At 41.2% G+C, this 25,364-nt stretch overlaps 2 protein-coding genes across 3 annotated transcripts in view; both read right to left on the reverse strand.

Annotated features, from left to right (window-relative positions):
- Nucleotides 1–25,364, reverse strand: part of tagapb (T cell activation RhoGTPase activating protein b) — a 33,468-nt gene that overhangs the window by 1,620 nt on the left and 6,484 nt on the right. Inside the window, exons 3-15 of one of the 2 annotated variants that reach the window (XR_003927944.1) lie at nucleotides 20,708–20,878; nucleotides 17,719–17,880; nucleotides 16,317–16,358; nucleotides 15,743–15,827; nucleotides 15,562–15,615; nucleotides 15,024–15,093; nucleotides 14,481–14,608; nucleotides 13,453–13,614; nucleotides 12,859–12,968; nucleotides 12,305–12,491; nucleotides 11,911–12,001; nucleotides 10,009–11,758; nucleotides 4,683–4,686 (exon numbers count right to left, since the gene is read on the reverse strand). Coding sequence is in view for 1 of the 2 variants with exons in the window: in XM_030047326.1 (XP_029903186.1) it covers nucleotides 10,578–11,758; nucleotides 11,911–12,001; nucleotides 12,305–12,491; nucleotides 12,859–12,968; nucleotides 13,453–13,614; nucleotides 14,481–14,608; nucleotides 15,024–15,093; nucleotides 15,562–15,615; nucleotides 15,743–15,827; nucleotides 16,317–16,358; nucleotides 17,719–17,880; nucleotides 20,708–20,878 (2,443 nt within the window). In the remaining variant the exon portion in view is untranslated. Of the gene's footprint in view, nucleotides 1–4,682; nucleotides 4,687–9,582; nucleotides 11,759–11,910; nucleotides 12,002–12,304; nucleotides 12,492–12,858; nucleotides 12,969–13,452; nucleotides 13,615–14,480; nucleotides 14,609–15,023; nucleotides 15,094–15,561; nucleotides 15,616–15,742; nucleotides 15,828–16,316; nucleotides 16,359–17,718; nucleotides 17,881–20,707; nucleotides 20,879–25,364 lie in introns of those variants that run through there. The other variant, XM_030047326.1, reaches the window with a different exon arrangement.
- Nucleotides 334–4,630, reverse strand: rsph3 (radial spoke head 3). Its single transcript, XM_030047327.1, has 8 exons — nucleotides 4,394–4,630; nucleotides 3,700–3,787; nucleotides 3,468–3,609; nucleotides 3,182–3,327; nucleotides 1,929–2,132; nucleotides 1,371–1,533; nucleotides 1,065–1,151; nucleotides 334–504 (listed from the first exon to the last, which is right to left on the reverse strand). The coding sequence occupies exons 1-8, from the start codon at nucleotides 4,504–4,506 to the stop codon at nucleotides 443–445; spliced, it is 1,005 nt and encodes a 334-aa protein (XP_029903187.1). The 5' UTR covers nucleotides 4,507–4,630; the 3' UTR covers nucleotides 334–442.

Below are 25,364 nucleotides of genomic sequence, written 5' to 3' on the forward strand. Positions count from 1 at the left end.
GCTGCTCTTAGTGTTTTAGGAGAAAAAGTGTGTCCTCTCTGATCACAGCCTAAGAACTTCCTACATGACATCAATTATGGAGTCTAATAGGAGATTTCTATTAATTCTTGACTTTAAACCAGAGTCAGAGTCGATTCCAAAAATGCAGGAGTCATACATCACTAATAAATTGGAACATCAGATGTTATCAGATGTACAAATGTAGGAGTCAGCTTCATCAGAGTAAAAACACTATTAATCCATTACCAGATAAACTATAAAACCTTTATATGTGGAAGATTAATGTAATAACGTGGAGGTAGGTATCATGATATAATGCTGTTTGATCTTCCACATCTTTATTGTTTTATCAGTAGTAACAGAGGAATGAAAGCAAAGTTTATTTTTTCAGAATATTTTCATAACCTTGACCTGCCTCAATGTCATTCAGTCTGTCTATATTTCATTTGGGCTCCAGCTGATTGAAGATGTCCAGCCTTTTCTGAGTGACGTCGTGGATGAGCACTGAAACAGAGGGACAGGAAAAAGATGTTTCAGTGATGTTCTGTTTTGTGTACAGTTTATGCTAGATTTAAAATGAATGAATGTAGTGACCTCTGTAGTGTTCAAAAAGGACCACTAGATGGCACTCCTGCAGTGTCTATGAGCTGATAAATTGACCTGAAGGTGCACTTGTGAAAGGATAAACTCAGCACATGATGTTGGAGAGAGGTTTTGATCCTTGTCAGTCCATCAGATTGTTAACAAGATAACTCAAACTTGATTTGGTTGAAACTTGATTTGGCAGCTGTTTGCCCAAAGAACAGCTGGTGAGAATTTGGTGGTGAGCCACATCTGGGATTTCTACCATTAGGTAATTTTTGTTTTTTAGCTATAACTATTGCGTTGTGTTAATGTCCCGGCGGAAGTGTCTGACATGTGGGATGATAAGCAAACGTGACCTGTTCTGAAGGCTGCAGTTTTGCAAGCTGCAGAATTGTTCAGCGTGGGCAGGGAGTTTGTGCTTTTTACAGCATGCCTTCTAGCAACTGATTTTTGAAAATGTTTGTTGTGTATCCTCTTACTGTCGAGCAGCTCCCTTGCAGCGTATCTCTTCTCCAGATTGTTGTTCACCTCAGCCATCAGCCATGGCATGAAATTAGTCTCAAGATCTGGAAATCACAACCACATATACAAAAAGGTTAAACAATGAAATTAGAGCCTTAATAGGCACAATAAACGTCAGTACTGCTCATAGTCTGTCAACACATGTTGAATTTGATCAAGTGGAGGCTGTCATGGGTCATGAAGCTGTCAATATCTGACTAAAGAGGTAGCTGAGTTTGAACAGAAGTTGATGCAGGACTGCAGCATGGCAAAGAAAGGCCAACCTTTCTCCACGGGGTCATAAAAATAGCCATGGGTCCTCAGTGTGGACATGGCGGATGGCAGAAGGTCAGCCAGGTAGTGCTTGGTAAAAGCCCGGGCAGCGATCTTTTCAACAGTGTCCTTCTCTTTCTCAAGCACCTCCTTCTGCTCAGCAATCCTCCGCTCCTGAGGGCAGAGAAACCAGACTTTCAAAATAAGTTGCCACTGCAGACTGGTCAAGTCTATTGGCTATAAGCCTGTGGAAGTAATTATTCAACACTAATTAATCTAATGAGGCAAAATGGAGGTAATTTCCCTTATGTTGGTAACAGTTGCCCTTGAGTTTTTCACATATCCACTTTTGATAGTTGGAGCTCTAATCAATATTCATCCAGCCCCATGATACTGAGGTGATGGGAGACAGGGGAGATCGCAGCAGTCGAGAAACCTTGCCATATTACACAGAAACTATCAGGATGGATAGATTTCACAAGGGTTATGTGAGAAAGTATATGTTTGTTGTGTATATTTTGGGTTAACTATTTTAATTTCCCTGCGACCCCCAAGCTAACTTCCCATACTTTTTCTTCACGGTGGCGTCTCTCCCGCTCCTCCATACGCTGCACCTCGGCCAGCTCCGCATTTCGGAGCTCCTGGAAGACCCTCTGCTGAGCCTTCAGGGAGGCCAGCTCCTCCTCCTCCATAACCTCTAGGAGGGATTGTTCCATTGTCTTCCCCACTAGCACCTCCAGCACCGGCTGCACCTCCCTGTCAAAGTCAAACAACTGCAGGGGACATGAGCAAGGAGAGGTGTTACATACTTGGCCAAATTTGGTCAATATTGATCATATCAACAAATAGATATTCAAATAGTTTTCATACTTCAGCCTGTGGACAATGGAATGGTCTGAGTCTGTTAAACATGATATTGCAGGTAATATTTCAGATACCACCGGTCTGATTTTGGTGCTGTGTTCAGGACAATTAGAAACACAGCACTTAGAAACCTGATGGAGGCACTGTAATTAAAGGACCAAACCTTGACTTTTGGAACGCCGTAACTGCTAAACCAGAAATTATGTTTCACAAAAACCTGCAAGTGGTCTTGAAATTGAACTGGTCTTGAATTTTGCTCAGTTATTAGTCTTCTTTAGTTATTTCAAATTGTAGCCACTGGTATTTTTTCTGCTGATTTCAGCATTAAGCATCCTGAGAATTTCAAATGCTTGTGGCATTGCATTAATTAGGAAAAACTATAACGTTGCTCCTACCCATGTGAACTAATAAAATTACTATGTATTTGGAGCTTAAGGCAGAGTGCAGACTCTCTCCTTTTTCTCTCACTGATTGCATTAATTGATGATATTCTTCCTTAGTTCATTTTTAACCCTGATGATTAAGCTTTTGTTTTCAAGCAGCCTCTGCTCTTCACATGTTCATGTTTAAATTGGGTAACTGAACACATTTATTGATTTCATTTTATCCTATTTTTTCATTTTATCCTATTATATCTTATCCAATTATTTTTTAATACATTTGTTATGTACATGTATTTTCTATTGCTTTTATGTCCCTGATTTTGTATTGCGTCTGGTGTTTGCTAAGGTTGATGTTGTTATGTATCATCATGTGTTTTAATGCCTGCTGTAAACCAGATGTCCTTTGGGACAACAATAAAAGTGAAACTGAAATTAAAGTTAACTGAGTTTAATTTTTTGCTACCTCCCAGCACAACTAATCCCTTTGACCGTAGTAACATGTTCAGTAGTAGTCACTTAGTCAGTTGTTATTGCTCTTGTTATAAAAATGCATGTCTGTATTTTAGGATGTCTACCTCTCCCTCCTCTATCTGTGTGGCAACATCTTTGCCAGATTTGGCCGGTATGAAGAGCGGGGTCGCTGGTTTGTCCAGAAAAGCATCAGTCTGGCACTCAACATTGGTGGCATCAATTATATCACTCAGTTCCTCAAGGTACAGCTCTGGAAATAAAGGTCAGCAAGTTCAAAACAGGAAACCACAATTTATAAGCTTGTAATGACTTGAACCTAATGCTGAAAAACATCTGGTGTGTCGAGCGCAGGCAGCCATCACAGCTGCTGAGCTGAGAGCAAGGCTTCACCTGTTTGTACGTCAGCGTGCATCCTGCCCTTTAGGGCCTCAGGGGTCCTGGGTACAAACTGCTCCCTGGCCCGCTTACGAGCCATGGCTCTCCTTCTAGCTTCCTGCTGTCTCTGTATCTCAACAGGGTGTGGCTGGGCGACCTGTAAAAGGCAGATGTTATGAAAGAATTTTTAAAACATAGCAGTCAAGGAAAAAGGAAGCCTACAGTGAGGAAGATGTTTCATACTCACAGTTGGTATGATATTTTGGGCATAAGTGTTTCCTCTGACAACACGACGGTCATACATGATGTTTCCATAGGTAATGTGTCCATCATTCCTGTGTTATCAAGGAAAGACAAATAGTAAGCTACCACACATATAATTCATAAGCAAGTTTTGCTCTTGCTGGCTTCAAAAGTGAAACATTGATGTTATGTTGCCAGTTAACCTGCCAGCAGGCAAATGGCAAAATGCTTCAACTACAGCACCTATATTTCTTCATTGTTAATGAAAAGTGATGCTCCCTCACACAACAGTGGTCAATGCTGAAGCAGGCAGGCTGGATACCCAAATGGACAAACATCAAACAAATCCATAAATCCGGTAAAAGGGGATCATTTGCAGCTGACTTCAGAAATCCCTGCAGCACCATGTCGAAGCTTTCCACGGTGCAGTGTTTGCTTTGTAAATGAAGATTAGCCACTTCTTAATATCAGCCAAAACTCAGCTTAGCCTACTGACTGGGACCACACTGGCTGCCAGACAGCATTAAGCTAGTTTCTTAGAGATGAAGTAGCTTTTGCTGTATTTGCTGGTTATTTCAGAGCAAACTGGTTATGGCAGGTGTAGCTGGGTTCAACCAACGCCACAGTTTCCCAACACGGAGATGGAAAGCTGTCGTGAGGGCATGTAAGGCTGAAACACAACACTTGAACACACTTACTGCTCCGTGTCAGGCTCTCTGTATTTGGGGCGGTTGTGAACGGGTCGTGGCCGGCTGGAGAAAGTGTACGTGCCGTCAGAAACCTCCTTACGAGGCTGTAAGACGGATGCCATGCCTCAAACTTTTATTTCTCCACTGTCTAATATTTGGTAGTGACAGGAAAAACACCCTCACTGCGAATTAAAACGGGTTAGACTCAAGTAAAACCTGACGAGCTCAAACATGACAGAGGCTAACGCAACGCTGACCACAGTTTGTCATAGCAACCGTATCCAGGAAGTTTGATGACGTACCTGCCTCTACATCATTTCCTTTTTAAGATTTAAAAAAAACTTGATCACTTTAACACTAACTTTAATGTATGTTTTTACGAATTCTATCTGTAGTTTATTTACTACTACAAACAAAAGTAATAAGAACTATACATACATACAATTAGTGTCAGTAGCCTATTATCAGTAGTATTAGTATTATTGTATTGTAGTGTAACAGTAATTGAATAATCATCTGCTTAGTAGGAAGGAAATGGCAGCAGAAGTGAGATTATGTAGGTTGGTAGTTTTACCATAATGCAACCCTGCAAGCTGCAGACGCTGTGTGGCGCCCACTGTTGGAAAAATGTGGCCTACCAGTGCTTGCTTTATATGCATTGCCATTTTAGATTCAGTATTTCTAAATGAAAGTTAGGGCGTGGACTCCTCATGCAAATACTGCTTGGTGTACATATAGGTCAAAAGATGAGGATGTGGGCCTTGTGCTGAGCATAAGAACATACTTATGGCACACACACACACACACACACACACACACACATAAACTTAACAGATATCACTTCTTGCATCCAAGTCTTTCAAGCTCTGTCAAATCTTGTATTAAAATGTTCCTTTGTACTCATATCGGTAATAATCCCAAAAGGACATTAATTCCCAATATCATTTTCTCCACACACACACAAAAAAAAAAAAAATCAATAAAATGCACAGTTAAAAAAGAAATTTCCAGATCAGGTCATTCATCAACATCAGCTCATCTGTGGAAAGCGCAAAAACATGACAAAACAAACCACAGTCAGCCAGAAAGTACCTACAATCACACACACACACACCCAACCAAAACAAAACAAAACAAAACAAACAAACAAACAAACAAAAAATGGACAGTATTTTTCTAATTAGTGTAAACAATTAGCTAAAGCAGCTCTATTCTCAATAATGATGAGATACAAAAGTTAGTATTATCAACAAGCAGTTTCAGAGTTACAACATCATGAGAGAAAATTTGGGCTGCGGTGGCAATTTCACACACGCTGCCACTTGGGCCACACTTTTCATGAACAAAAACAAGCTGTGTTGTTGAAAATAAATGGTTTTGTTTTGCCTTTAGGCTGCACGGGAACGTAGGTGTCACAAGGTATTTTCAAAGGGCACTAGGAGCTGAACTCACAGTGATGTTAACCACAAACAGCATTATCATGTCTCCAAAATGTTTCAAAGAGTCACAGAAAAATAGGGCACCGGAACCGACATGACAAAGCTGTATGTCGTGACAAAGGTGAAGCCTCTGTGGTGAAAGTATACACAGAGCTGGCAACTTTGCATTTTGTCCCTGCGCTCCATATCAAGGCTTTATGGCGAAGAGTTTTGCATCTTTGCATATGCATATAGAGGTTTGCATTTCGATTCTGCATGTGTCACATAACCAAACAAAATACTGACAAAATGCAGCCGAGCTGTTCTGTGCACCAGTAAAGAGCCAAACACAGGCAGTGCTGCTGTAATTCTTGGAAAAGAGCTCGTTTGAGCTACGTCACCTCTTTTTGTTTTTTCCTTAATAAGATTAACAAATGCTTATTGAGACGGGTCCAGAGGTTCCTGTGTCATGAAGAGGTCGCATTTGCTGTCCTCTTTGCATATTGTGTTCTCCTAAGCTGTCAGCCATCATTAAGGATAATTATAGGGTAAACTATTCAACTGGCCACTGCAGTGTGAGCTCTGTCTCATTAGTGTTGAATGTCAGCCATGAGATTATGCAACAAGCAAGGCATCCTTCCTTGTGTTCATCTTTTTAGTGCAGTATTCATTGCATCATTTTTTCTTTACCAATTCATTCAAGACTTGTAGAGGTGACCTCCAAAGCAGTCCGTGGTCCAATTTAATTGCCTATATTTCTTCTCTTTAAATGGGCAGGGGTGAAAAATGGACATAGATGTATCAGCTTCAGGCCCTACTCAGTGTGACATGAGGTTGTCTTGGATGGCTAAGCCTTTTTAAAAGCAGTAGGCATGATTGCAGCTGCTGATTAGGCAACAGTTGGTTAATGCAAAGTGATAGCAGTAGTTATACTACAGTGTGTGCAGTGCAATCACATGGATTAATATATTCTGCTCTGGCTTTTTGAACACAGATTATTCATCCCCCTACTTCATTATGCGCTATGATATTAATTTACATAGTGAAGCAATGCTGCTTGAAGATGCAGCTGATGCTATTGCCATTTACACTGACTATCCTGATATTCTATGTGGGCCATGCTATGAAGCACAGTTAACACATATGCTAAATGTAGAAATTAGTCAGGCATCTACGTCCTTATGTTCTGTGCTATCAGTGTTGATCAGCAGCTCAAAGATCTAGATCCATCCGATAGGCTACCATCTGACTGTTGATTTCCTTTTTACGGTGTATACCAAGAGAGAGAGAGAAAGAGAGAGAGAGAGAGAGAGAAACTGTGAAAAGTATTTCACACATTTGAAGATATTTACCAGAGCATTTGCTGGTCTAATGCATTGATGTTGACATTCCACTTGGATCTGTATATCAGTGCAGCAGGGGTGCCACTGGTCAGGTTGGCTATAGAAACATTCAACCTGTTGGCATTTTAGGAAAATATATATGTGTTAAAGGACCATTGTAATGGTTGCTCTAAGAAAAAAGATTTAGACTCATTTAGATTCATATGAGAGCCCATAAATTCAAAATGCTTCTCCTTGCTCTAGTTTGTCATCCAGGTCACCACCTCTACATGACATACTGCTACATTAGTCCTAATGTATTAGATGAAAACTGTGTGATGGAATTCAAGGAAACGTTCAGCAGCTGACAAGATCATGTCCTGACAGCAAATTGCCAATTTGTCTTTCCCAATACACCCTTCTGATGTTTTCCCAATAGATTTTTGAATAAGGGCATTGCAGCATGTAAACTACATTCATGCTTGTGCAAGTGATGCAATACATGACATGGAATCTGGCTGCTTTACCTAAGGTATTGATTGCAGCATATGGAGACGCACGCTTTAATGATGGCTTGCATTTCTCAAATGGCATCTGACCTCACCACAAGGGGGTCTTCATAGCTAGAATTCAACCCAGTATTTAACTAAATGCCTTATAATAAATATACTTGTTTTCATATGTACATTTTAAATACTTTGTCTCCATATTGTATTTCTCAGCATGGCCTACATGGAATACCAGGTTGTTCAGTGTAAGGAGCAAAAGCATGATCAGGAAATTAAATGTATCTCAAATGTATCTTTACACAGTCTAACTGATGTCACGGTGCACTTTGATGCAGATGCCCCAATAAGTCCTCAAATTATCCTACTTGGTTACACGCAACAAGCAAAAGTTTACATAACACTGCGGTTGAGTGGGATCAAAACAAAAAGAAAGGAGGCCACGAGCGCAAAAGGCTAGAAATTGTGCCAAAGATGGAAGACTTGCACCCTTTAAAACCCGAATGAGTTGTACGTTTCATTTCAACAGTGACAATGAATGTTCAAGGAGAGTTCAAAAGCTATCATTGGTGCTCATAGTTTCATGAGCATATATGTATTTAAAAGTTTGCCTTTAATTAACCATATACTTTGTGAGGTAAATTCACTGATGATGCATGGAATTCAGTCATAACTCAAAATGCAGCTTAAGTGTTGCTTAAGTGTTCATTACCAGAGTGTGTAGCTGTCCTATTCTCAGGGTTTGCATCAAATCATTTGATAAACACCACAGATACATCATATTACATTTTACAGACATGGGCTTTAGAGGACTCAAATCCCGTCAAATCCATCTTTAAAAGAGTAGGTGTCCCAGATGTTTCCTGCAGCAATTTTGCAGCTGTAGGCAAGATAAAGCCCTCTTTGTCATCAAACATTAGAAACTGAATTTACCTTTACATTTCCATAGTGGTCTGGCGTGTGGCTGCATTATGGCACCCCCTGTTGGAAAACAGTGATGTCTGTTTACATAATGATTTACTGGGTGGGAGGGAAAGAAAGAAAGAAAGAAAGAAAGAAAGAAAGAAAGAAAGAAAGAAAGAAAGGACTAACAGCTGCAGGAGCTTGGTGAACGTTTCTGAGCCTCAGAGGAAAGTAAATCTGTGTTTCCAGCTCCTTCTCCATCTATTGGTCAAATTCTGCAAGAACATAATGACTTTTGATCATATTTTTTGATCAATTTTGATCATAACTTGACTCAAAATTTGAAATATTCACTGTAGTTAAATAGTGTCTTATTTTCTATTTCAAGTGTAAACTGGTGTGGCATTCTTAACCTCTGAGATTGTGCTGTGCAGATGATGTTACACTATCATTACCACAGATGACAATCAGTTGCTTTCTCTCAATAATCAATAAATATTATTCATCCAATTCATCCAAGAGTTGTTAGCACTGCAGAATGCCAATTGTGAACGAGTTTGCAGCAATATATGAACTGGGATCAGAGTTGAGGTAGGAAATAATATGTCAAAACAGGAAGGAAGAAGAGGTGGCACTGGCTTTTCAAGGAGTCAGACAGCAAGCAATTCAGAGAAAAACCAAATCCGTCCATGTGACCACGGCTGGTTTCCTTCTGCTTTAGCACATGTGTCAGAACACGCTGTTCTCTGAATGAGGGCGACTGGGCTCTGTTATGCAATCACTATAGGAAGATGCTGAGCCAAACTTCAGTAACTCTCATCAGTTTACTCATTAATTCATACATTAATGGTCTGACCAAGAGCCAAGACTGAACCGCTGACAAGATCCATTTGCAAAAAAGCCTGTCTAAGGGCTGTTTTTTGTTCTCTTACATTTTTGCTCATCCATTCTCTCAAACGGTTACCAATAATTAGCACGGGCTTTGTTTTGACCAACCATTTACAGTGTGGATGTGCATGGAGGATAGTGAACACACAGCTTGAGAAATATTACTCAGCTTTATCTGTTGGAATTTATTCAACAGGAGAAAACAAACAAAACATGGTTCATCAAAAAGGTGCTGTAGTGGAAGTAAAGAACGATGCAAGGAAAAGACAAAAAAAAAGTATTTACAAAAAGCTAAAACAAACATGTGCTCAGATATTCATCTACTATACTGTACATTTCACTAAGCAAATAAAATCTCTGACAACAAACAACAAACGGTGAACAAGAGAAAATTAAAATTCATAGCATATTTTCAGAAGTTGTGTTTACATAGCTTCTTTGTGATAGACTAAATATCTATCCTGGTGACTAATTGTTTTTATATTCCCGTACTCTAAACAGTACTACTGCGAAAGTCCAACCGATAATGGTTGCACACAGCGGGCGTACATTCAAAGTGAAAGAGTGAAACATTGGCTAGATTGGACTTTAAAGTGTACACACCTTTCTTAGAGGCGGGGCAGCCTTGGAGGCAGACATAATCTCATTGGTTGAGTTAAACATTAGTGGGCGGAGCCAGAGAACCATATTATTTTCTGGCAAGTAAGGTTAGACGGAACCCCAGTGAAAACAGCAAGGGCAAAGAGGGAAGAATGCTAATATGATGAACCATTGCACTACTGCTACTAATTGAAGAAATGCCACCAAGCCGTGCTAATCTAATATTTTACATAGCAAGCTCCACAGCAAGCTTTCACATAGCTATTTACGAAAGCTAGTTATCTTATCTGCTTTCTAGATTATAAGTGTCATTGTTATGATGAATGAAAAAAGAAGCTACTGCTATTTAAATGCGTATTTTTAATTTGACCAGAGTCCCTTCTTTTGCCATTCAAGTTTGCCAAGTAACCAAGTAACTTGCCCCTCCAAAAAAAAGGTTCCTTGGAGGTTTAACTCAACCAACAGGATTATTTCTGTTTCCACAACAGCTCTAAAATGTTTGTGTGACTGAAACTCCAATCTCATCTCTCTCTCAATCGTTAAGTCCCAAAGCCAATCAGACATAAGACTCCTTGGCATAAGAATACTCCTCAAACATTGGCTGGCTACATCTCCGTGACAACCCATCCCGATGGGATCTGGACACAGACTCAGACATGGCCCTCTGGCGGAAAGGGAGACGCCGGTCAACAGTGCCGGCTGTACCCTCTGCCGCCTGAGCGAAACAGTCTGCGTATTGATTGACTGGACATGTAGCAGGGAAGTCATAATTCACAGAGGCCGGCCGAGACCTCCTTTCTATGGCATCTTTTACTGTCATGGAGCCGTAAAGAGGAGGCAGGCCTGTATTCTGAACGGCCTGCTCATAGGTCGGAGGCCTGCAGGGCAGCCTGGAGTCCACCTGCTGGAAAACCTCGATGGCTGACAGAGGCCGGGGCTTGTGCAGAGGCTCGGCTGGCAGCTCTGCCTCACTCTGGGAGTCTTCTTGGAGAGTTTCACAGGGGAAGGGGTTTTCTTTCTGGGGGTCCCCTTTCTTCAGGCTGCCCCTGGTAAAGGAGAAGGAACCCAGGCTCTTGGTCCTCACTGGCAGCTTGCCTTCAAGCTTCATGGACTGCGAGCGCTTCTTCCCATTGGAATCTGTTCTGACAATATCCTGTCGGAGCTTGGCACCCGCCGGGGCCTGGTGGATGGAGTGGGCCCTGCGGGGACAGGTTGGTGACACCACTGGGGAACTGGTGAAAACGGAGCCCTCTGATTGGTTGGAGGCAGCACTCTCCAGAGAGCAGGAGGAGGAGCATGTGCAGTCCTTGAAGTGATTACATGCAATGTGGGTCACAGGATCCATGCCGAGTTTTGGGAACGACAGAGATGGTGTGGCTCTGCCTCGTCCTCCAAGTAAGAAGGAGTCATCAGAGATCTGCTTTTTGAGAGGCTGCTCCTCAAAGTCCCTCCCCTCCAGCGAGCAGTCGTCGTGACTCCTGGCCGCGCCGCACAGCCTCCTCATCTCAGCCGAGTGGAGGATGATGGGCTCGGAGCAGCGGCGGTTGAATGAAGGTTTTGCGAAAGTTTGGAATATGGCATCAGAGGGCCAAGAGGGGATGGCTTTGCAGGAGTGGAGGAGAGAGGGAGACGACCAGCTCCCTTCCTGTGTGGAGCCCGTGCACTCTCCTGGATCTCCATCTGCGTCTGGGTCGGTGCTGTCGTATGCAGAGTCATGCTGCTGTGAGGACAGGGAGTCTGCACAGAGGGAAAGGGAAGGCATGGTCAGGATTGATGAATTTCATATTAGTCATTCTCATTTGATGTAATTACAGAAATATATTTTCAGATTAACTCCAGAGAAGGGAGATAGGAGTGACAGTGGAGGTTTGAGACGTGTGCCAACATACCTGAGTTATCCTCATCAGTATCCAGGAGATTCGGGATATTCTCTCCAACTATCTCAGAGTGCTCAATGAGGAACTCGGTTAGCACTGTCACCTGCATAACAGAATAAATAAAATTGATTCAGTATTGACAATATCAAGATTCAAAACCAAAAATGAAAATGAAAATGAGATGATGAATTTTGAAATCAACATTGACTTTTGAAAAAGGTACAAGGTAGAGTGTTTCAGTAAGTAAATATATATTCTTTTCAGTATATTGCTACACAAGCTATTGCTGTTTCATATTAGTGTGTGCAGCTGTAACCCATTTTTTTTTATGAAACCTTTTGAGGTTTCCCGTGCACAAACCACAAGGCTTCAAAGGGCAACACTCAGTCATAACTAGACTTTCTACCTTCTTCATCTGATCGTGCTGCTCATCCAAAGGGGTGCTGTCCAGCTGCAGCAGCGTGGGCGCGATACACACCGCCAGGTTGTGGGCATTCATTTTAGTAGCATCCTCATTCTCAAGGATTCGGTGGAGGACGCTCAGCAGATACTGCAGGAGGAGTTTGTTGAGCCCCGGTAGCATGTCTACCACCCTGGTAAAGAGGAAGCAAGGGGGACACAAAAAAGAAAATACAGGAAGAGGACACAGATCAGTTTGGCGGTATTTTTTCAACTTCTCTTTTTTAAACAGGTCAGGCAAAAAGAGAAGTGTTTTGTGCAGAGCTGACAGACAGAGGGCGATGGGCGAACATCACTTCTTCTTTCCCCCAGCGGCCACACTACATTCAAAATCCCCATGAATGTTTCACCACATAAACAGTTAGGGAAATACCAATGGCTTTCCAGTTTCGATTTTGTCCATTTGAATATAAGAGCTCCACCACAAGGGGAGAGGACTGCGAGCCACAGTTGCTGGTAAATGTCACTGTCTGGACTCATTAGCGCTTATCGTATGTTTACCTCTTGACTTCCAAAGCCCTCTGCTGGGTGTCTTCATTATCCAGAGCCTTCATCCAGTTGTCATAAAGTTCAGACACCAGCAAGCTGCCAGGAAGTTCCTTCAGAAAACTCTGCAATTAAGAGGAAAGGAAAGATGATGACACATAGTGTTTTTACAGATGATCTGATGTGACACTCCCTTAATCTCTAATCTTCGTATGGTGAGATCGCTCTTAGATACCTTGCTCAGATGTTAAATAATAAGGTGAGAACAAGTGCTCTCATTGCAGGTAAAGTTACAGTACATATAATGAATATAGTGACAGTAGTAATGGTAGTAAGACTAGTACCACTAGTAGTCTGAGCAGGAATAGTAGTAGTAGAAGAAGTAGTAGTAGAAGAGGTTGTAGTAGTGGTAGTGATAGCAGAAGAATTAGAAGCAGTAGCTGTAATGGTACTAGCAGTGATGGTAGTAGGAGTTATATTAGCAATAGTAATATTAGACATTGCACCTATTGTCATTTCTAATTACAAGCAATACTTTGGTAATATATTCTAACAATGCAGAGCACAGAGATTAATGATGTGAACATATAGAATAGGATGGTTGTTTACTTTGAGGAGGCCCACTAGAAGGACGACAGGCAGGCTCTCCATGTCCACCTCCAGGCCGCTGTTGAGCTGCTCTCGGATGGTGCGCATGTTCTTGTTGTGGCAGGGCTTCCGAAACACTCCCTCTGTGGACGGGCCCTTCTTCCACAGCAACACCAGTATCTCCTGGGGAGGGGAGGGGGAGGGGTGATCAGATTATGATAGCAATAAATAAATAAATGAATAAATAAATAAACAATAGCGTAAGTATGTGGTGGAAAGGAGGGATGATTGTTGGTTGGTGATATGACTAAACACAGATGGGAGATAGGGTACGTGTGTGTGTGTGTGTGTGTGTGTGTGTGTACTAGGTATTGCTAATGTTGTGGGGACATAAATCTGTTTACACAGTCATGTTGTGGGGACTCACCTCCCTTATGGCGACAAAAAGCAAGTCCCCATAAGTGAAAATCATTAATTTTAGGGTGAAGACTTGATTTAAAGCTAAGATAACTTTAGGGTTAGGTTAAGGTTAGGGTTAGGGTTAGGGTTAGGCAGGTAGTGGTTAGGGTTAAGGTTAGGATAAATCTCCAGGAAATGAATGTAAGTCAATGTAATGTCCTCTGAAGTGATGGAAACACGACTGTGTGTGTGTGTGTGTGTGTGTGTGTGTGTGTGTGCGTGTGTGCGTGTGTGCAGATAAATTCTTCAGTATGGCTTCCAATTAATTTTTCTCACCCTTCTCAACACCTTGTGACACCTGGTGTCGGTGCTACAGAGAATTCACAGGTCAGCTCAGAGGGTGTCGCATGTTATTCTGGCCCTCAGCAAGATCAGTGGCTGCTCCTTTATCAGTGCTTATCCTACCACAAGTGACTGAACTTATTCAATGAGGCTTGTTGACTAAGAATACGTGTGACTAGGTTGTAGCTATTTAGACACTTGGATGTGGGAGCTGCCCAGCCCTGCAGCAGTGTTTGATGAGGGAGTGTATGAAAACGGTCAGAATGATAGCGCTGTCACAGATGATTTAAGCTGAACAGACGACGTACTGTGAGTGGTTTGGGTAGAGAGGAGTTGTCTGGGCAGATCTTGCAGAGTGGCTGTCCAAACAGCTGGGTCTTGGTTCGCCCAGATCCTCTCCTCAGCCTCCTCACCAGGTTCCACTTGCTGTTATTTTCTGAAATGGGAAAAATGCTCCCTCAGTCACCTAATCACACATTTCGTTCTATATATTCATATTCTGGAAATGTAGATGCCCTTCCAATGAGTGCAACAGTAGAACATATGTAAATTTCAATACTGAAAGCAGGAACAGTAAGGTGTGAAGAATCAAAGCCACAGTGCAAAGATGGTAGAGAGACAATTTAAGATACAGATGTTGAAATGGAAATTTTTTTCTTTTTCTTTTTTCTTTTTCTTTTCCTTTTTTTTTTTTTTGTCTCAGCACCATGACGCTTAACAGATTTCCTCTTGTTCTCCCTGTGGTTGCCCTCAGCCTGGTAGCTTTCTCTCTTTACAAAGTGCCACAGAACGAAACGAGGCCCCCCTGCCGTTGAGCGTTGAGTGATATCTGTAGAGGTTTTCAAACTCACCAATCGGCTGTGACAACCTGTCCTCTTGGTTATACAACTGCTTAGGCTGGGCAGAGATCTTTGCGTCGCCCTGGCAACAAAATAAAGAAAAAGGGAAGTTGTGATGAGCACACAAGAGGAACGTGTTCGCAGAGGAAGGGAGGGAGGGGTTGTGTTTTCTCAACACCCCCAAGACCACACACCCTCATTTTTCATGCCTCTTGCCATGTGAGGGAGATGAAGTGAAATAATCAGACCACAAAAACAAGTTTACAAAGGCAAACAACCGGTGTGGATGAGTCAACACCTGGCATCTCATTATTTTTTACAAAAACAAGTCGCTTTCAGGTGGCTCATGCACTGTTTCATGTCCCGTATTGTTTACAGCTTTACATATTTTTGATCAACAGCCTGAAACTGTAGGTAACCCACTGCTGTTCAGCTGTTTCATACAGCCTCCTTTTAGCGAAGTGCAGGTGTTGGACACAAATAAAGATTTTACTTGAACATCTTTGACCTGAATAAGAAAAGAACGAGTGGAACAGGTTTTTTTACTCACATCAAGTGGAGACTCAATGAAAGTTTCCATGCCACCACCTGTTAGAGTTTTACTCTGAAAAAAAAATGGAAAAGACACACAAAGAAAAACATAATTTATTATCGGCTGAATCTATGACATATATTTAAATATATAGGTCTATATCGACTTGTATAAAGGACTTGGCAGCAAAGAGACTTACTGTGATGCTGCCACTCAACACCTTCATGAGGACGCCTGGAGGTGGAGAAGCACAACCAGCTCTCTGTTTTGCTTCTTTAATTTTCCTGCATTCAGGACGAAATGGAAACTATTTACAATTCATCTTTGATCTTTGATTCATTTGACCCATTTCCTTTTAAGTTATTCACAATCGATTCACTTTCTGTAGATTCAGTTACAATTTTACATAGCCGAAAAGCATACTAATGTGTTTTTCTTCTTCATGTTGTGAAAAAATTCAAAACTAATTTCATCGCTCAAATATTTTTCAGAGTAGGAATGACAAAATGAATGAATGGGGTGTTTAAAGATGTCACACTAACTAACAAAATATTATTTTCCTTCTCTGTTCTGAAACATAAAATTGAGTGCTTATATTAATCTAGATGACCTATGTGCACTTGCAGTTCTATGTTCATTACCAGTATTGATCAAAATGTCTTTGCTGTCTAAGTCATGCACTTAAATGAGTTTCTTACTAATTATCAAATATATTAAAGTAGATTTGTCGGTATTCATTTAGAGATGATTACATTTCTAAAGCTGTCTCTTACCTGTGAAGAGTATCCAACCAGCGTTCTTTCACCTCAGGCGAGCTGTAAGCGAAATAACAGCATAGTATGAGTTACTAATCCACAGAGAGAAGCAACCAGGCCAGCGGACACAGTAGGAGGACTGAAGTGATGAGCGCACACTCAGACTCTTTTAACAACTCGGCTGGAAAGTGTAACTCAGTCATGGGAACAGGAAGCAACGTCACGGCGGCCCCCAACCAAACACCTTCCACTTCCTCCTGGACTGATGCTGCTCTGCTGTGGCTTGGCGTCCATCAGTGGAAACACAGCAGTGACGGTTTCACACAGGTGTGTGTCTACATCAAAAGCCTTGATTATCTGTTAACAACATGTCATATGACCCAGTTTTGTTCAAAGCACCTGGCACTGACATGGACAGTACATTCAGCACATGCGTCTTTGGGTGAAAGTGCTTTTGTAGGTCTAACCACATATCACTTCTGATCAGGCTCCACGGCTTACTTTCATATGAAAGAGAAGGAAAGATACATTCATACCAAAAAACACAAGACAACAAAAAGAAAAAAAGACAAAACAAGGCATGAGCAGAGCTAAGCTGCTAGTGGAGAAAAATCAAAATCCCCTACAAGAATGGCATATCACTTTCAAACAAAACAACTCAAAAACCATCGTGGCATTCATCAGCATCTTGGAAGGACATACGGTAACTCAGCAACAGATACAATGCTTGTTATTACTTATTTGGCGAGAAGTGTGGGAGTTCATGACTAACCAGATGACTGCTACAACTGATCTGTTTCTTAACCAGTTACACTTACTGTTTTTACCCAAAAACACAGCCAGTATTCGCTTAACTGTAAACCAAAAGCACTTTCATTCCTTTCATGCAATTTTCCCTGACTAGACAGAAATATAACCGTCTTTCCTCATCACTTCGCCTTTATTATAAAGCCCAGGACTTCTAGATAAAGCTTGTTGTTAATCCCCTGACCTACAGAGAGCACATGTGATCTGTCCACACTTCCGATTTCACAAGCGATTGTCTTGTGATGCTACAGTGAAGACTCTCTCCCTGGCACTTCCCTGTTTTGATAACAACCACACACACAGCTGAAGCCGGCTCACTGTGTGTGTGTGTGTGTGTGTGTGTGTGTGTCTGTATTCCATGGATGGCCACTGGTTTTATTGATACTGTACAGCGAGAGCGTGAGAAATCACCGGATACGAGACAAAAAGGAATCAGCACGTTTGTATGAGAACCAAAGTTTTTAGATCCCACAATGAGGACATCTTTGCAAATAGAGGTCATTTTGCCAGGCTAGTTTACATTTAGGATTTGGGTTAGACAGTTTCACATTAGGATTACGTTTTTTTTTTTGTTTTTTTTTTTAGGGAATGATGACAGTCTATGGAAGCTCACCGGAATGACACCATGCAGAAATTGAGAGCCCACGCCAAGAGGAGGGTCAGCTTGAGGTCAACGTCTGCCACTCCGTCCTCCTCGTCCGGCTCGTCATCAAAACCGTAAAGCCACACGTCCTCCAGACTCACTCTGTGCTTCAGGCGGTAGCTGGCAGTCGACCTGCTCAAGCAGAGGCAGGGCCAAACAACAGAGAAACACTGTCAGAAAAAAAACAATAGCTCAGTTAATGGCATAGGCCTGTGTTGGCCAAAACCAGTGCACAAGTTCATGTCTTCAGACCAGAACAGAATTTGAGGCAACAAATCTAAGAAATCATACATCTGGATGGTTTTCTATTAACCCTGTGTTGCACCCACATCCAAACTGAGAGGAGGCTTTTGTTTTCACCTACCTCTTTTCAGTGACATTATAATTTGTCTCAGCTAGTCATGTTTTTCTCAGCAACCAGAGATTGAGTTGATATATGATGTATGGGTATTTTTCCCCCTCTCACTGGCATCCTGTCTGAATATGCCACAAAGATGGCATTTAGATAGAGAAAAAAGGTATGCCCTAGCTCTTAAAGGTACACTATAAAACACTGATGAGTGCTGATTAAAGTGAGGACCATTTAGCCTCAAATGAAAACAAAAAAATGTGGACTATGGACAAAATGTTATGCTTCGTATTGTTATCTGACTCATTTTCCTGCAAAATCAATGTCATTTATCATTTGAGTCAAAAGGTCTTCACTTCAATCAACCCATAATTTTACATAGAGCACCTTTAACACCTATTTTGAAACTTTTCACGTCACATCCACTTTGAAACAACAGTGGATTTCTACAGAATTCACATGCATACTGCAGCTATTTTTATAATCCAACACATCCCCCTTTAACTTGAGCGGAATTTTTTTTTGAGATGGAGAGAAGAAAAACAGTATATTTTGCAGCGCAGGTGCTGACAAACACTACGGACTGTGTGAGAGGCGTATTGGTATGGATGGTTCAGCTTCGAGAAATGGTGGAATAACAGTATAAGAAGGCAAGGTTGGAGGCTGTTTGTGAATAAGCTCAGCCAGGTGAAAACATGTTTGAAAGTGTGGTGATCAAGATGACTGAGCTCCTTCCTAAATGATGCTCTTTGTGTCTTGTGTGATGGTGGTATGAGTAGACAATAACGGCTTCTAGAAAAGATGAACAGTTGTATAAATGAAGAAGGAGTCACTTTTTTCTCGTTTCATAGAAAAGGGTGTGTGGGGGAGTGTCTACAATGGCGTTCAGGGGCAAAAAACAACACAAAACAAAACAAAAACATAAACAAAACAAGAGATGAAGCCGCCCGAAACCCAAAGCCACCCTTAAAGTCCCAAAAATCTTTCTTAAAAAAAGCCATGAGGAAAAAGGCTTGGGAATTGGACGAGGACAGGCTAAAGCTTAACAACACATTTCACATGAGAGGCGTCAGGTGTATCTTCTTGGTTCATATCAGGTCCATTCTCCCACACGCCTCCACACATGCGAGCAGACCTGAGTTTTCCACAGCTTTTGCTTTGATCATGACCCCTCTGACCTTCATGTGCTTGCAGCAGAGGTGTGCTATAGCACTGATAGACTGGAGGAGGAAAATAAAAACGAAGAGGCAGAAAGGGAAGAATGCCTGACCAGAGGTGAAACAGAAAAAAAAAAAAAAAAACAGGAGTTAAAATTCAATAGAAATAGGTCAGTTTGACCATAATACCGAGAGCACTGGTGCCTATGAACCCAACTACAGAAGTTAATTTTTAACACCATAACATGACCACAAACTAACACTGAATGAATCACATATATGCACTCTACAGAAAGTGGACACTCAGATACAGACTAAGAAACCCATTTACTGTATCATACTGTAGTCCCAGCAGTGTGTGTCTACCGGAAGAGTGGGCAGTATTGTTTGTGGTTGTGAGATGAGTGTGACTGAATTCCCACTCACGAGCTAAAAAGCCTCCTTCAACTATTATTATTACAGCAGAATCATAGAAAACTCTCACTGCTTTCTTACTCTTACTTCTTAGTTTTCCATTGGGTAAGCAAAGTTACACCTACTGATGTCTGTGTGTGTATGTATGTGTGTGTATGTGTGCCAATAGGTTGTTAAGATGAGTGTTTTTGCTCATGTATGTTTATTGACTTTCTTGGTGTAACTGCTGAGAGGGAATCACCATGCTTTCCTCCGTTTGGGTGAGGACACTCTGGTTGAACACAAACAGAAAACCTGTGCTTTGGGAGATTCCCCCAAAAAGTCCAGGTATGCAGTTCAAAAATAAACACATGAAGTTTTCACTTCCTCTTTTGCGCTTCCTCTTTTACTTTACTATGCTTATTCATTCTAATATGATGGACAGGCCTATCTCAGGGGAAGAGGGATTAGCAAATGCAATATAATCATAACAAGTGTCCGCTGCTGATCTGTCCGTTGATTCAGTTGTATTTGTGTTGCAATATTTTTTGCGTCATGGGTATTTTCCGATTGTAGGGTAAGGGCAGTAAAGGGGTTGTATGGGGACAAGCTGAGTGAATTAATTACCCAAAACTTGATTAGTTTACTAAATCCAAAATGTATGGTGTACATCTAAATTTAAATAATTTGAAGCAAGGCTAAAGGGATTGATTAGGAGAAAAAAAATGAAATCCTACTTTCATACTTAGGCTTGCAAACTAACTTTGGCTTCAGGAAAAGGTTGTCAGGGCTCAGTAGAAGATAAGTTTAAACTTATCGAGTTCAAAGTTAGTTAGTTAGCTAACTAGTTTGGAAGGTCAGCCAATTGACCTCAGAGAAATCCTGTGGTTCTTTGGCTCCACCCTCTGAGATTTAACTCAACCAATGAGATGGAGAAATGTTTCTGTAATGAAAATAAAAATGCCAGTACCTTTCTGGCAGAAATGAACAGCTGCATCACATACTGTCTACCAGTAAATGGCAAACCACTGGAAATAAACAAGATACCCGCATTTCTTACTTCAGTTTAGCAAAGACGATGACGTCGCTGAAAAGGAAGAGGTGTCTCTCCATGGTCTTTGTGCCCTCGGTGACCTGAACGCATTCATCCAGCAGCAGCTCTCCATTCTCACTGCTGAGGCCGAGGACAAACGGGCTCTGCTCCACGGTGACCCAGCAGGGGGCCTCCTCCCTGGGGTAGAGGATGTACAAAGGAGGGTTGACAACCACAGTCTAACTCCATGACACGCATGTGACGTTCAAAATTTTACACTGCATACATTTACACACTGTTGCACTGGTGCATCACATACTATGTTCCTATGGCATTAACACCTCAAAAGCTGACATACTGCTCACTTAGTATTTATAAAAGTGCCACATTGTGTTATAAATAAGAGATCTTGTTAATTCATATTGAAATTAAATATTCTGTACATAGAGTGGATTTCCATATATGGAATATATGCCCATATTAAATGCTCATACATTAAAAGTATTTGAATTTGGCTCATTTTAATGTGGACACATATGCCTGACACCTATTATATACATCCTCCACATTGTCCTGTCCATTTTTTCATATATGTTACACATATGTTCATCATACTACACAAACAGCACCATATCCATATGTTAGATTTCAATGTAGGAAGAGTTTCAGAAGAACACTTTGCACACCTGTTAGACAGATGCGTAGGAGAGGGATGAGTAGATCAAAGGTTGCACAAAGACTCCCCCACTCTGTCTGACTTGCAATGATGCATTTATTTGTGACATTCTGGGGGCAAGACCTTCATCATGCAAAATCTGTGGGTGTGTATGTGGGGGGAGGAGTTGCCAAAATTCCATAACAGATTCATATTTATCATCAAATGTTCATGTCAAAGGCATTTGCTCTTTGTAACAGTGTACTGTGAAGGGTGACAAAAGAGGGGAAAAGGATTTGACCCGTGTTTAATTCAAAGCCGTATTATCACAAGTGCAGGACTCACTGGAAGCTAGTGAACATCAGCTGCAACACTGCGATACAACACAGGATGTAAATATTTCAGCATCACTCTTTCAACTTGTAATGAACTTAGTATCTCATCCTAACCTGAACTGATAAGTGAACTGATGCCGTGTTGATGCTGAGCATGTACAGGCACACTGCACAGGTTCACAAGATGACTGAAGTGTCATTCGCAGATGATACAAAGTTCATGCTAAGTTGAATACTGACACCAGACAGTTTAAATAAGCATGATCGTTTAGCATTATCTTGTGTCTTGGCGCTTGTAGCCGGTCATAGTCATGGACCTGGAAACCAAAACACAGCATTTTCCTAATAAAAAGGATATAGGGAGTTAGGGTTGGGACCTGTTTGGATTTTAACGATTCCGATTCCTTAACGATTCCCTCTTAACAATTCCGGTTCCTACCGGTTCCGATAACGGTTCCAAATATATACATTTTTGTATTTTTTTTTTTTTTTATGACACCATTATACTTAAAATAAACAAGTAATAAACAACAAGCTGCTGCCAGCTTGAACGGATTGAGTTGACTGTTGCTGCTGGTCTTATTCTTAAAATGTAACATTGTATTAATGAACAATTAATTTAGAGCCAATTTAACAGCAGTTGAGTAAGTTGTAAGTAAGTACAGACAGATTTATGTTTGCTGATTTATGGCTCTAGTTAACTTTATATCAGACAAACGTCACATCATTAGCGTTCTAATAACAAAATAAACAGCAGATTTACAACAAGCCTAATAAAAAATGGACATTTCAAGATCCATAGTGGCGGGTAGTAATATATAGTAGTAGGAAGATCTCAAAAAAGAGAGAAGTTTCCGAACCTCCGGGGGGGCGGTGGGAGGGGGGTAGTTTTAGTGTAATGTAGTGTTAGTGTATGTTTATGAGTTGTAGAACTTAATAAATTATCTTGAAGGAGTAGACTTTTACCAGTAAGCTTGACTCCAATAATTTAACAATATGTTAAATTATGTTTTAAAAATGTAAATTACTTATCAAACAGACATAACAATTCAACTACCAATGAATGAGCAGGAGTATGCCTGTGATAATATAGATTGAAAAATAAGCCGAAGTGATACCTCTTCTCTAAATACACAAGCTAAGCTGTCAGTGTGCTGCTGTTAGCCAGTGAAAATAGAGCTGAGTGGTAACTCTTTACCTTATTACACAATCTATGTCAGTGCGCTGCTGTAGCTGGAAAGTTTCTTTGCCTTTTGGACTCGTACGGTGCCGGTGCCGGTGCAGTTGTTTTTCTAAGTCCGCGATTCCGTCTGCGATTCCGTGTTCGCGGAAATTATAGGGCCCTAGTTAAGTTGCATTTTTCTGGCTTCGGCATTGTTTGGTTACACTGCGGGTCTGCGCCCCTCCTCCTGCCTCTCTTGGTAATGATGGTCCGTCATTCCTCATAGCAGTGCAGTGGGGGCGTTTCCACCCCGGGCCGCTCAGTCTTGTAGGTGACGTGACGTCACCACAGTTGCTTCAGTGCACACAACTGAGCAAAATTAATGCAGATGAGAAATTCCAGGAATCGTTCTGAAACCCGGTTCCAGTTCCCAACCCTATAGGGAGTGCTGCACCAGTCAGAAAACAACTGTGTAGGTAGTGTTGGAAGGGAAAAATCAGCTGATCTTTGAGAATGGGGCAAACGGTTAAGTAAAATAAATGACTGTCCAGTTAAATTGCAGTGGAAGTGCATGGGGTTGGCAGGCAGTTTAGAGAAAATCCAAGGCACTCCGATTAGGCTGTAAGTTAAAAATCCTTCACTTGAACCCCATTTCCATCAACTTTCCATCCATGACTTAATACAAGATTTTAAACTTATAGCCTAATCAGACAGCTTCAGATTTTTTCTAGACTACACTGCATTTTCTTTCTCTTTTTTAATAAAAATGTATGGACTGATTGCAATCGATAGTGTTCCTCCATCAAATAACAGTGACAGCAGAATAATATTTTAATTTGGAGAAAAATGCCATACACATCCACCAAAGCCTATGAGATACACCTCCCAATCAATTCTTGGCAAAATAAACTTTGGCTGGAGAATACCGGTTGTGACTGATGTACGGTAATTATTTCACTATGCTGAGACACACAGGAGGGAGACTCAATCCTAAAACCAAAATGCATGGATTAGATTGCTCAGATTGTTCACATTTTGTCATTCGAATGAATTTCAGTCTGATCTTTAATCTGTCATACTGTGACACCTTTGGCCTTTGTCTGTTCCCACAGTCTGATGAGAGTAAAACAGACTTTGGCCTCAATAAGAAAAACACACAGTGACTTTGGCTGTGCTTTATTTTTTATTACTGAAGGGATCAATTTTCATCTCACATGGCATTTCAGAATACATCTAATTAACTAAATAATACCTTGGTGTCCATGTGTCAGAAATAATATGCCATCAGATAAAAACAGGTCACAGAGCTGCTATCTAATGAAAATCTCAGACGCTCAACGTGCACGAAAGCAAGATTCAAGCGGCAGTCGTGATGTGTGCCTGTGCCACAGTTAAGTTGTTGTTTGTACATAAGTGTACCTGTGTTACAGATGAATGTGAAACCAGTTTTGGTCATAGAGCTCTTCCCACTGACTCTGAGCTCTTGAGGCTAAAATTCAAAGTGCAACAAACACGGTACTTTCCCTGTTGGCCTTGTGGCAAACTGAGGATGACACATATGACTCTGGTGATCAACATATGGGTCTGCAAACAGCAACATAAAAAACAACCCCCCCAAAAAATTACCATAAAAACAGTGAAAAATACTTCCGTGTTTCATTGGAAGACACAGTTTGTGTGCAGCCTAAATAATGAGACAAGTAAGCCTAGTTTAATTGAGTTTGTGGGGTTTTTGGGACGGTTTCTCTTGTCCATTATGGGGATTAAATCAGAGGCTGTTGTCCTGGTTTGTTTGTTGTAAATCTGTGGGCCTGTAAAGCTCGTTGGCTCACATTTAGGTATGATAATTAGCTATCATCATATGGCCCATATGCAGCAGGCTTCTCTACGTCAAATACAATCCCACTACAGTGAAACTAACACCCCTGAACTGGCCTCAGTGCTCAGCGGGTGGGAGTTTGAGGGTGGGATGTGTCTGTGACATCTGTCGCATTGCTTTGATGGACTCGCCCACCAACTGCCCCGCAGATCTGTGTGGCAGCCACTGTGATAGCTGGCGTTAAAGGTTAGGGAATTCAAGACAAATTTATAAGAAGTGATGAACACACACTTTGAATCTAAACTGTGAAAGCAGGGGTTCTGTTGGTGCTTGGTATGTTGGCGTATTTATCAACAGCCTGATGATAAGCTGTATGATTAATGACATTTTCAGTTGGGTTTGGTTTGACTTGTACCGCTCAAACTCTCGGGGGTTAATATGCAGATAGAGTGAGCTGGAAATGGAGGCATTGTCCATGTTCGACATGCGCTGGTGTGAAGGTCATTCAGCTTTAGATTTGAAATTTCCAAAGGAGGAACTCATTCTGTCGATATATCTGATAACATACCAATGCCCCAATTATCTCTATCTCTATCTTAGTTAACGTTAGTTAATGCCGTAATGGTTAATTAACTATTAGTTAATGATTATTATGACATTTACTAATGTTAATAATGCAATAATACAATAACCCTTAAATAACATATAAATTA

Source organism: Myripristis murdjan, chromosome 24 (assembly GCF_902150065.1).
Source record: "Myripristis murdjan chromosome 24, fMyrMur1.1, whole genome shotgun sequence".
In the NCBI taxonomy this organism is placed as follows: domain Eukaryota; kingdom Metazoa; phylum Chordata; class Actinopteri; order Holocentriformes; family Holocentridae; genus Myripristis; species Myripristis murdjan.

Coding starts and splice junctions, on each gene's coding strand:
- rsph3 (XM_030047327.1), bottom strand. CDS start 4,506: ATGGCATCCGTCTTACAGCCTCGTAAGGAGGTTTCTGACGGCACGTAC. Junction 3,610..3,699: donor CCCAAAATATCATACCAACT/GTGAGTATGAAA, acceptor TGCCTTTTACAG/GTCGCCCAGCCACACCCTGT. Junction 2,133..3,181: donor CACAGATAGAGGAGGGAGAG/GTAGACATCCTA, acceptor TGTCCCCTGCAG/TTGTTTGACTTTGACAGGGA.